Source organism: Notolabrus celidotus, chromosome 3 (assembly GCF_009762535.1).
Source record: "Notolabrus celidotus isolate fNotCel1 chromosome 3, fNotCel1.pri, whole genome shotgun sequence".
Lineage (NCBI taxonomy): Eukaryota > Metazoa > Chordata > Actinopteri > Labriformes > Labridae > Notolabrus > Notolabrus celidotus.
In genome coordinates, this window is record NC_048274.1 from 39,609,989 (window position 1) to 39,621,363 (window position 11,375).

The following is an 11,375-nucleotide window of genomic DNA, read 5'->3' on the forward strand; positions in this document are numbered from 1 at the left end:
TTCCGCATTGGCTTCAATTCTCACGGCTGGAGGTTGCCGCTTGGGACAAACATGTCAGAGAAAGGTCCTGCAGGCAGAAACGGTGGTCCTGTTAAGATATACAACAAGGGGGCGCTGGTGGCCTAGCGGTCTAAGCGCCCCACATATAGAGGCTACAGTCCTCGTCGCAGGGGTCGCTGGTTCGATTCCCGGCCGGTCGACCATTTCCTGCATGTCTTCCCCCACTCTCTACTCCCCACATTTCCTGGCTCTCTCCACCTGTCCTATAAAATAAAGGCAAAAAGGCCAAAAATATAACTTAAAAAAAAAAAAAGATATACAACAAGGTAACAAGGACGCTGCCAGTAATACAATCTTTATTCCATATATATCTGTCAGGCTTTAGACTTTTAATTATCTTCACTTTCTAAGGAAACAACACACAAGTGCCTCTGTCCCTCAAAGTAACATGAAGGCAACTTCAAATGTGCACACTCAACCTCAACGTTTCAATGCATTTCTTAAAAGCCTCTCCCTCTCCATGTAACTCATATATACAAGGCCCTCTGAACACAGTTCTGTTTGGATTTATACACTTCATGTAGCTATAGCATAAAATCCCTCCACTGTGTTGTTTAAACACAAACTCTATATTTGATTTTATTCAAGTCATGCCTGAGTGTCCGTGTGGTGGGAGAGTTATTCAAGGAACTGAAAACCACGTCCACTTCAGTCCATCATCCAGCTAAAACTTCAGCCACGTTCACACTCTTTGGTCAGCCTCTTGCCGTGTGATAGTTTTTCTCCAATGAGTTCTCCACTCTCTGGGTGATCTTCTATAAGATGAGCCTCTGACCCAGGATCTTTCGGTTGATTTCAGCTAAAGCCACCGAGAACACGAAAGCCTTCTCGTCTGAAAGACCTGCATAAAGATCCACTTCCTTTTCTTGTTTCTCTGTGAACACAATAAAAGACAGTTCATCACAGGAAGCTACCACAGTTTTAATGACAGATAAAGCTCTAAATAATCTGTATCCAGCTAACATTGATGTTACTGTTCATTGATTTCATGTTGCATGTTCACAGCATGGTGCAGGCAGACGCCATGAACATCATGGATATAAAACTCATTCCCTTTACTGTATCCTTTTTTGAACCCTGGGGGAATCCTGACAGTCTGAGTCTGTTTTTCTGTGACTTCAAAGCACTGAGTGTAAACACGGAGCAGTTTCTCACAGGCTTCATTAGATCCTGCTCAAACCCTGACTGGCCGAGAGGGAATCCTGTGAGTCTGCACTCCAGATTTAAAGGTGACATATCACGCTTTTTTCATCAATATATATTGGTCTAAGAAGTCCTCAAAACATGTCTTTAAAGTTTATGCTCAAAAAAACACTTTGAAATCAGATTTTGGTCTGCCTGAAGAACCCTCTTCTTCAGTCCTCCTCAGAACACTCTGTTTTCTCTCTGACCACGCCCCCTCAGGAAGTGGATGTACCCTCGGCTCTCCAGCACGTTGATGTAATGTTTACATGTTGGCTGAATATACACGGCTGCTCACAGACCCGCATTACTTCAACCCTCTGAATCTGATCCAGAATCTGATCCTGACGGAGAGGCGCCTGCAGCAGGACCTTTCTGAACCATTGGTCACAGATTTAGTGTTTCTTGTTGTTTTATTTATCAGTATGTCGACGTGTGTCTTGGTACACAGCTACAAACATATAGCTATGTGGCTATGCTAACTAGCACTAGCACTTTCTATGATAAATAAAAATCATCCACTAGATCTTCAAATCTGCAGACGTGGGGAGTAAAACCGACCTCTGCCAGAAAGGCAGCGGGACCTTTCTGAACCATTGGTCACAGATTTAGTGTTTCTTGTTGTTTTATTTGTCAGTATGTCGACGTGTGTCTTTGTACACAGCTACGAACATGTAGCTATGTGGCTATGCTAACTAGCGCTAGCACTTTTCCATGATAAATAAAAATCATCCACTAGATCTTCAAATCTGCAGACGTGGGGAGTAAAACCGACCTTTGTGTTTATTAAGACAGCCTACAACTAGCATGCCTCCCTCCTAAGCTCCTTGTTAGCACACATGTGTGCAGGTAATGAAAAACGGAGGGGGGATTCAGTATTATTTTATACAGTCTATGGGCTGAACAAGCTCCGAGCTCTGACTCCGTGACAGACCGGATATTGTTGTGACGTAACAAAAACACTGAAGTCTGAAACGGCTCGTTTCACACACATTTACAGAAAGGTGGAGAAATCAGAACAGGGGCAGAATGGATTCTTTTCATTCTCGAGGGGTTTGTAGACAGGGACACATATTTCAGGTAGAGAACCATTAAAAAGTCCATTTTGCATGATATGTCACCTTTAAACCTCAACATGATGACCATTTACTTTCTTTTTTTCTAAAGAGTAGCATTCCTTTTTACTTAAAGATGCTGCATGAAATGATGAAATGTAAGCTTACCTTTCTCTTCTTCCTGTTTCTTCAGTCCCACTGTTTTGGGTCTTCCACGTCCCCTCCGGATGGGATCTGATTGGCTGTTTGCTCGAGGTCGCCTCCTGTTCTCCATGTCATTGGTTAAAGAAGAATCTATCCTCTCTCTACGAATGCGCTCTGTTCTCCTTCGCTTAAAGTCCAGTTTGTCTGCAGCATAAAACACAGACCGTTTAAGTCCTTTGACTTTATGAACCAACACACTACTTTCAGGCAGAGATCATGGGCTTTAAGCCAGTCTTACCTGCTATAGCCGGAGAGGAGCGCTCATTTAATTTCGCGTTTAGCAGCTTCCTGCTAATAAACACATAACCACATGGACAGGACTTGCACGCAACTGGGATCTAAAGAGAACAGAAAACAGAAGGTCAACATCATCTTCATCATCACACAGAAGACCATGTTCTTCAGCAGCAGGGTAAATCCTCAGCTGAAGTAAGTCTCTGGAGACAAACAGCACCTCTACAGTCATGGCCAAACGTTTTGAGAATTACACAAATATTACATTTTCACAAAGTCTGCTGCTTCAGGGTTTTTAGGTGTTTTTGTCAGATGTTTCTATGGTATAATGAAATACAATTAGAAGCATTTCATAAGTATCAAAAGCTTTTATTGAGAATTACACAGAATTCATGCAATAAGTCAATATTTGCAGTGTTGACCCTTCTTTTTCAAGACCTCTGCAATTCTCCCTGGCATGCTGTCAATCAACTTCTGGACCAAATCCTGACTGATGGCAGTCCATTCTTGCATAATCAATGCTTGGAGTTTGTCAGAATTTGTGGGTTTTTGATTGATTGAGTTTCCTGGCCAAGGGCCCAAAATCTTAATGTTTTGTTCCCCGAGCCATTTTGTTATGACTTTTGCTTTATGGCAAGGTGCTCCATCATGCTGGAAAAGGCATTCTTCATCACCAAACTGCCCTTGGATGGTTGGGAGAAGTTGCTCTCGGAGGACGTTCTGGTACCATTCTTTATTCATGGCTGTGTTTTTAGGCAAGATTGTGAGAGAGCCCACTCCCTTGACTGAAAAGCAACCCCACACATGAATGGTCTCAGGATGCTTCACTGTTGGCAAGAGACAGGACTGATGGTAGCGCTCACCTCGTCTTCTCCGAACAAGCCTTCCTCCAGATGCCCCAAACAATCGGAAAGAGGATTGATCAGAGAAAATGACTTTACCCCAGTCCTCAGCAGTCCAGTCCCTGTACCTTCTGCAGAATATCAGTCTGTCCCTGATGTTTTTACTGGAGAGAAGTGGCTTCTTTGCTGCCCTCCTTGACACCAGGCCTTCCTCCAAAAGTCTTCGCCTCACTGTGCATGCAGATGCACTCACACCTGCCTGCTGCCATTCCTGAGCAAGCTCTGCACTGGTGGTGCCCTGGAGCCTGTTTGGCAACAATTGAACCTCTCTCCTTGAAGTTCTTGATAATTGGATAGACGGTTGACTGAGGTGCAATCTTACTCGCTGCTATAAACTTCCCTGTTAGGCCCTTTTTGTACAATGCAATGATGGCTGCACGTGTTTCCTTGCAGGTAACCATGGATAACAGATGAGGAACAATGGTGTCATGCACCATCTTCCTTTTAAAGTGTCCAGTCACTCAATCATGACAGATTGATCGCCAGCCTTGTCCTCATCAACACCCACACCTGTGTTAATGTGTGTGACACCTGTGTGTCATTGAAATGATGTTAGCTGGTCCTTTTGTGGCAGGGCTGAAATGCAGTGGAAATGTGTTTTTGGTGATAAAGTTCATTTTCAAGGCAAAGAGGGACTTTGCAATTAATTGCAGTTGAGCTGATCACTCCTCATAACATTCTGGAGTATATGCAAATTGTCATTATAAAAACTGAAACAGCAGACTTTGTGAAAATGTAATATTTGTCATTCTCAAAACTTTTGGCCATGACTGTACTCTCAGTACCTAGTGTCTTTATCATGTGGGTGTCAGAGCTGCTGTGGTAATAGTGGAAATACCTTCAGTCTTAAACAATAAAAAGCATGATTTTCTGAACCAGTGGCCACTGTAGGAATACAAGTGATATTACAGCACATTATTAGCTCTGTTATTATTGTGTATGCTTTAAGGAGCATCATGTGATTTCCTGCTACTCTCAGTATATATTCTGCAGGGTTCAGGCAGGAAGTACACTGGTGAGTCACACTGATGAGGCTGCCTGCAGACTAGGGGCATGCGATATGATGATCTTAGATCATGAAGGATTAGAACGTGACGACGATCTGACAAAGCACAGAGATCATAGAACCTTCTGTAGTGCACATTCTATCCCTCGTTGTGCCGTGTCTGTGCCTTAAGTCTGTGAGCCCATGCAAAGCTGCTTCCAAAGTTTTTCTCTCTGCCCATTGGTTAGTCCGCTTCATGTCAGCACTACAGACGCACGGATGAACCAATCAGAGCGAGCTGGAGGCAGTGTCTTGGTTTGTTTATCCCCCCTCCTCTACATGAGAGAAAGCATGGCTGCTAATGAAAGTGAAAGTGAGGAGTTGGTCCCTAAAAGAAACTCTACCTCGGTAATATGGAACTGGTTTGGGTTTTCCCAAAGCGACACGGCACAAACAACTGTTATTTACAAAGCTTGCACCGAGAAGGTCCGCACCTCGGATGGAAACATAACTAACCTTATTTAACCACCTGAAGAGACAGCACCCCAAACAGGATGCAGAGAGTCAAAAGGTGAGGAGCTTGGTCTCTACCTGCAGCAGGTGTGCTTTATGAACCAGCTCTCCTCACCTCCATGCATCTGTCTCATCTTCATTGAGGATTTTTACCCCCGGTGTGTGTTAGTGACAAAGACACAACCGGGGGACGTCTGTTTACTATTTGACGTTATTGCCGCTATTACCGTAAAAAGCTCCCGTCTACAGCTTGATTTAATCCAGTTTGGTGATACATCAGACACCTTCAGTAAGTTTTGATCAACTCCTAGTCATCAAAGGTGCAGATTCATTTCAGAGTGCCGTGAACTGACTGTGCATCAGTCGCTGTGAGGTGTATTCAGGGACCGTCGTAAATGTGCAATACAGACCTTTCATGGCATTTTTCTGTGAATCAAGAGAATCAAAATACAGTCACAGTGGTCACATCAAGAATGTTTTCTAAAAATCTGTAATTTAGCGTATTTACTTGTCCCTGAGATGTTATTGGAGGAAAAAAGCAAAAAAAAAAAAAATGTAACTTTCACTGAATTTTTTCAAAAAGCTGTCGCAAATTCAGGCTTTTTGGGCCGCAACAATCACAAAAAAATCCAGCGAAATCCTGGAGGGACTGTGTAGTAGCCCCTCTACCACATATACACACTTAAAACTGTCCAGGACCCTTCCTAAAAGTTTCAGGGACTGATGCTGTACACCATACCCTCTTATCTGATCCCAGTCACAGCCACTAACCCCTCATCCTAAACCTCATCATCCTCTACAGCAGCCATTCTCAACCCTGGGGTCCCGACCCCAATGGGGGTCGCGAGATGATTTCTGGGGGTCGCCAAATAATTTTCGAAAAATATATCTAATATTATATTACAGAATTTCAGTCAGGGAGCTGTTCTAGTTGCTTTGTGCTTCATTACTTTTTCAAAATGCATTGTATCAACTAAATTTGTATGAATTGACCTGTGCGCGTGAGATCATGCTCCGTGACCCACGGCGGGAAAAAAGACAAAGAAAAACAAACCATTAACCTCGCGCTACATTTTGCAACAAGTTTGCTAGCTTTCTGATGCTGTAAAATGGAGCGATGGCTTAAGAGAAAAAGTGTTCCAGCTCGAGACTTGGGTCAGCAGCAGGGGTCTCAGAGTCAGTCACCAGACAGTCTGACAGCAGGACCACCCCCTGAGAAACGACTATTTAGACAGAATGTCATGAAAAACAAGTATCTAATGAGATTTAATGTGGATGTTATTCATCATATTCAGAAATGTCCCTTAATATCTTGAGCGAAAGCGGGGGGGGGTCGCGGACACCAGTGCATGTTAAATTGGGGGTCGCGACTCAAAAAGGTTGAGAACCGCTGCTCTACAGTAACCATCTTTCACACCATCAATACTGACCCACGCCTGCACATTCAAAACATGCTTATTAACCATACACTGTATAAAAAATTGATGTAGTATCCGTGAAGTCACCCATCTGTTCCTGAGTGCTGTTTTGAAGCCAATCATCAGCGGATGCCATATTGGAAATGCTGAACAGGACCTAACTTTGTCTGAGCTAGTGTGAGGTAAAGAGGCGGGACTTTAGCCTCTTAGCTAACAGCTACAGGGTGCCCACCTGTCAATCAAGTCAGCCATGTCCTTTTTGGGCAAAACTTGTAAGTTTAACATCTTCGACAATATAGAGTTATAAAAATAAATCCACCCCCGTACGGTGTGTGCTGATCAAGCGGCAACCTCCGGTCTAAAAATATGAGTCCACTGTGGAAGTGTTAAAAGCTGCAGTTCATCGAGGATCCGCTTGAGGCTGGCTCCGGAAGTACCAGAAGTCACATACACATGAATGGGGAAAAGCTGATCTTTGCAGCATTAATAAACATGTTTACAGCCTGGTACAAAAGATGAGTGGAGTCTGAATAGCTAATTTCTCGACGTCCTCTCACTGTGAGGGGGGTGAAGTTTTTTCTAATTCGGCAATTTCGAAGATATTGAGATTACCAGTCTTCCAATGAGAGGCACAGCTGCCTGTGGGAACACTGCAGCTGTTGGCTAGGAGGCTCAAAGCCCGCCTCTTTGTCACACTGACTCGACAGAAGCAATATGGCTGCTGCAGCCGATTGGTCTCAAACAGCTCTTCAGAAACAGATGGGTGACGTCACGGATACTACGTCCATATTTTTTACAGTCTATGGTGCCGATAGAGAATTTATCTACTCAGACGTTAACCATTCTTTGAACCAGGCTGTAAACATGTTTATTTCTGCTGTAAAGATTGTCTCTTTGAGTGGGTGTGTATGTGGTTTCTGGTGTTTCTGCAGCCAGCCTCAAGTGGACACTTGATGAACTGCAGTTTTTGCACTCCAGCATTGGCTTAACATTTTAAGACCGGAGGTTGCTGCATGATATTAAAACATGCCGTAAAAAGGTGTACTCAGCCTATTTGAGAGGCAGTGGGGAAGTACTTGTGAAAGGGCACCTCTGCGTGTTTTATAATGTTTTCTCAACTACAGAGGCATCAGAGAGGGCTGGGTTCTGTAGACCTGTGGGCACCAGAGGGGACAACTGCCCTCTTACCCCTCCTTTGAGTTCACGACTAGATGACCTCTTCTCTTTTTTCTCTTCCCATTTTTCTTAAAGGCATCAGACAAACTTGAGTTTCTGTTCTCTGTGTCACTTTCCTTCTCACTGTGTGTTGCTTTGGTGTCTTTGTTTGAAAAGCTGCCTTGTAAAAGTCTATGCCACAGCTGTTTGTCTTGTACAGAAGCTGCATCATTCTCAAATGTTTGAAGAAAAACAGCACAGCACGCATTGATACTAGGGATGTACAGAGTTAATCGATTATCGATTAATTGATTGTTAAGAAATTACTCAAAACGCGCATTTTTGTTTTCAATTTTCCATCACGTGGAACAAACATCATGTGGTCTCATATTACACTCAGCTATCAGGGAGGTGTTTTAACTTTAAAGCATGTTTTGATGTGAATCAGCTGTTAAAGGTGTTGCACACAGCGGAGACGCTCAGCTGGCGGCTGCAGCTGTGCGTCAGGTCCCAACAAGCGCTTTTTAAAGAGGATCAATACACAACTGCTGCCAACAACGACACGGACACAAAGGTTGACAACTTTAAACAGGACATTTCCACCTTTAGATACAAAACCAACAGAATGGTGGGAATTGCTAGTACGCTATGTTTGCAGAGCAGCAACATCTGAGCCGTCTGGGCTTTTCTGACGCTGGACTGATGATAATAATAATAATAATAATAATAATAATAAATGTATTTATATAGCACCTTTTAAAAACAGGTTTACAAAGTGCTTTACAGAGTGTATGACATAGCAAGAGAAAAAAGACTAAAGCACATGACAATGGTTTAAGAGAGCTAAAATGGGTTGAGTAAAAGACAATAATAAAAACCATGCAAAAATGAAAAAGTCAGTGATGAGTTAAGATGTAAAAGCACATTTAAAAAAGTTTAATTTTAAAAGAGATTTAAAAGAGGACAAGGATGTGGCTTGCCTGATCTCCTCCGGCAGGTCCTTCCAGAGTGACGGGGCCCTGACTGCAAAGGCCCAGTCACCTCTGGTTTTTAACTTCACTCTAAGAAGTTCCAAGAGGGACCTGCTGGAGGATCTCAGGCAGCAGTTGGGAACATACATCCTTAGACACTCTCTTAGGTACTTGGGGGGGCCAGTCCATAATCGATTGATTATGACCCGGTTGCTCTCCTGGCTGACCCTGACCGAATACACATGTTTATTTTTCTCAATAAGAACGAGTAGACAGAAAACTGGACTCTGTGAGTCTGAAGTGCTTTTCTGTTAGTATTAGGAGCCTTCACTTTATAAGAGTATGTCCGAGGAGAGTATTTCTATGAGTCTGATCGTTGATATTCTGTGTTAAACATCCGTATTCAATCCCGTCAGTTCTATGCATATTATTGCTGTAGAAAATATAATTTAGGGGGAAAACGTATTTGGCCTTGTTTTTCACATAAGAATAATAATGTTTTCTTATTGATTAATCGATAATTGATTGTTACCATTTCCAAAAATCGATCATGGAAAATACTTAAAATGTACATCCCTAATTGATACCATGCTGTGTACAGTTACAGTGACTGTGATAAATAGAAATGCAGATCCAAAAGTCAACTTGTTTTTGCTCAGATATGATGTATAGGGGTGGTGTGTTAATTTGACTTTGACCGATGTTATGAAATGAGATTACAAAATGCAACATGCTTACAGTATTTCAAAATAAGTAAAGATAGGTATCATACCAATACACGTCTCAGTTAGTAAGTTAACATGCTGGCAGTAGAGGGCCTTAGTTGTGATGAAATAAGCATAACTCCTAGGGGTGTAACGATTCATCCACTACATCGATGTATGGATTTATATTCCTATGATCCGACTACATCGATCTGTGCTCGGCAAGTTGGCCTTCCAGACGACATATATGGATCTAACATCGTTTTAAAAGGTAATAAATGGATTGTATCCATACTTGGAAATAACACATTGGATTTAAGCACGGCAGACTTTATATGGATGTGTTTTTTTTTTTACACTTTTAATGATAAAGACGTTAAACGTTACTCAATTCAGGCTGCCTGTCTGTGACATCATCGCCACGCTCCAGCAGACAACAAAACATAGCATGGTGGACGGCAGAGGAGAAGCTGGCGAGCAAGAAATGATCAAGCCACCATTGTGGTCCAGCGTGTGGAAACCAGGGGTGCATTCCGCTCGGCTGGTGGTGAAGCTTTCAGCAGAGCGTCTGCCCCCTGGTGGCTGGCTGCAGTATAGGTCAAAAAATCCGTCGTCAAACTATAAAAAATAAATACACGTGGTAGGAATGTTTCTCCCATCCGTATGCTGTGGTGATATGTAGCTGTTATTTGACTGTTTTGTGTCCAAGTCCTCTTTTTCCTGAAAACTTTATTTTTCGTTAGTTATTAGAGTTTAAAAAACGGGGTTTTACTTCCTGTTTCCTTTGATTCACAACCGCCGTGGAGTGAAACTTCAAAGGACACACAGCATCTTGTGACGCTACGCTGTAGGGCGGAGCTCGTTACAGTGGCTTCACAGGCTCTGGCTGCACAATGGCGGCGCCCAGGAGCGGGATTTTTTTGGCTTCAGAACCGTACAAGAGGCGGAGCAACGCTGTCCATTTTTATTTACAGTCTATGGTAGAAACACTTTGACTTTTGCAAAGACGGAGATGTTCTAAATAAGTCGCTCGTTATATCCATAATTAATTTACATGTGATTCCCTGAGAAGAAATAACAGGACTCTAGGACTGTCCAGTATCAAGGTGTTTATCTCACAGTCACACTGGTTGAATTTATGGCTGAAAAGTTACTGAATCGATTTTAAGTCACTGAATGTTCTAAATGAACCAATATCGTCCTTTAAATGTATCATCAACCACGAATCATGATACGAATCGACTCGTTGTTAGAAAGAATGGTTACACCCCTAAAAACTCCAAAACAATCAGGTATAGTCGATCAAATTAATCGATTAACCGATACCGCTGCACACGTTTAGTTCAGAGGACTGAAACATGAATATCAACGCAATGTGAAATATGTTCAACTCAATAATATACCAACACGATGGTGTGTTCGTACGTGTTAGTAACATGTGTATTCACATGTATATTTGAGCCTTTAAGCCTGTTTACCTGACACTTTCTGTGCTGGTCTCTCCTCTGTGTGTGCAGCTGAAACTAAACCTCATACCGAGACCAGCCAGCAGTCCAGGGTCTGCTGCCATGACCGGTATCAATCTGTGAAAACTGCATCAGCCACACCATCCATCCCACATGCATACAACAAACAGAAGACACAGTTCTCACCTGTTGGTCGCATTCAGGACAGGATTTAGTAGCCATTTTGACTTTCTTTGTTTTATTTGCCGACATAGTCCGTTTCTTCTTAGCGACGGGCCGAGGGCTCAACCGAACTACAACTTAACTCCAGAGTACATGAGCAGCTGCTGTCCTCTCCAACAAACACCAACAAACACCACCCAGCACCACCCAACACCCCCCAACACAAGAACACGAGCCTGATGGAGCGAGAGGACGGAGGAAGACTAATATACTATAGTAAAATGCTATAGCTAGGAGCATGCGCACAGCGAGCTCTTCTGCTGTGTGATGCATTCAAATTCCTCGGAAAAATGGCAGACAACAG

At 42.9% G+C, this 11,375-nt stretch overlaps 1 protein-coding gene across 1 annotated transcript; it reads right to left on the reverse strand.

Moving 5' to 3' along the window:
• Positions 1-339: 339 nt before the first annotated feature.
• c3h16orf87 (chromosome 3 C16orf87 homolog) lies at positions 340-11,340 on the reverse strand. The gene is made up of 4 exons (XM_034680992.1): positions 11,036-11,340; positions 2,740-2,839; positions 2,466-2,645; positions 340-934 (listed from the first exon to the last, which is right to left on the reverse strand). Exons 1-4 carry the CDS (start codon positions 11,099-11,101, stop codon positions 816-818), a joined length of 465 nt encoding a protein of 154 aa, XP_034536883.1. The 5' UTR covers positions 11,102-11,340; the 3' UTR covers positions 340-815.
• Between the last annotated feature and the right edge of the window lie 35 nt (positions 11,341-11,375).

Coding starts and splice junctions, on each gene's coding strand:
- c3h16orf87 (XM_034680992.1), bottom strand. CDS start 11,101: ATGTCGGCAAATAAAACAAAGAAAGTCAAAATGGCTACTAAATCCTGT. Junction 2,840..11,035: donor GTCCTGAATGCGACCAACAG/GTGAGAACTGTG, acceptor TGTTCTCTTTAG/ATCCCAGTTGCGTGCAAGTC. Junction 935..2,465: donor GAAACAGGAAGAAGAGAAAG/GTAAGCTTACAT, acceptor TTGTGTTCACAG/AGAAACAAGAAAAGGAAGTG.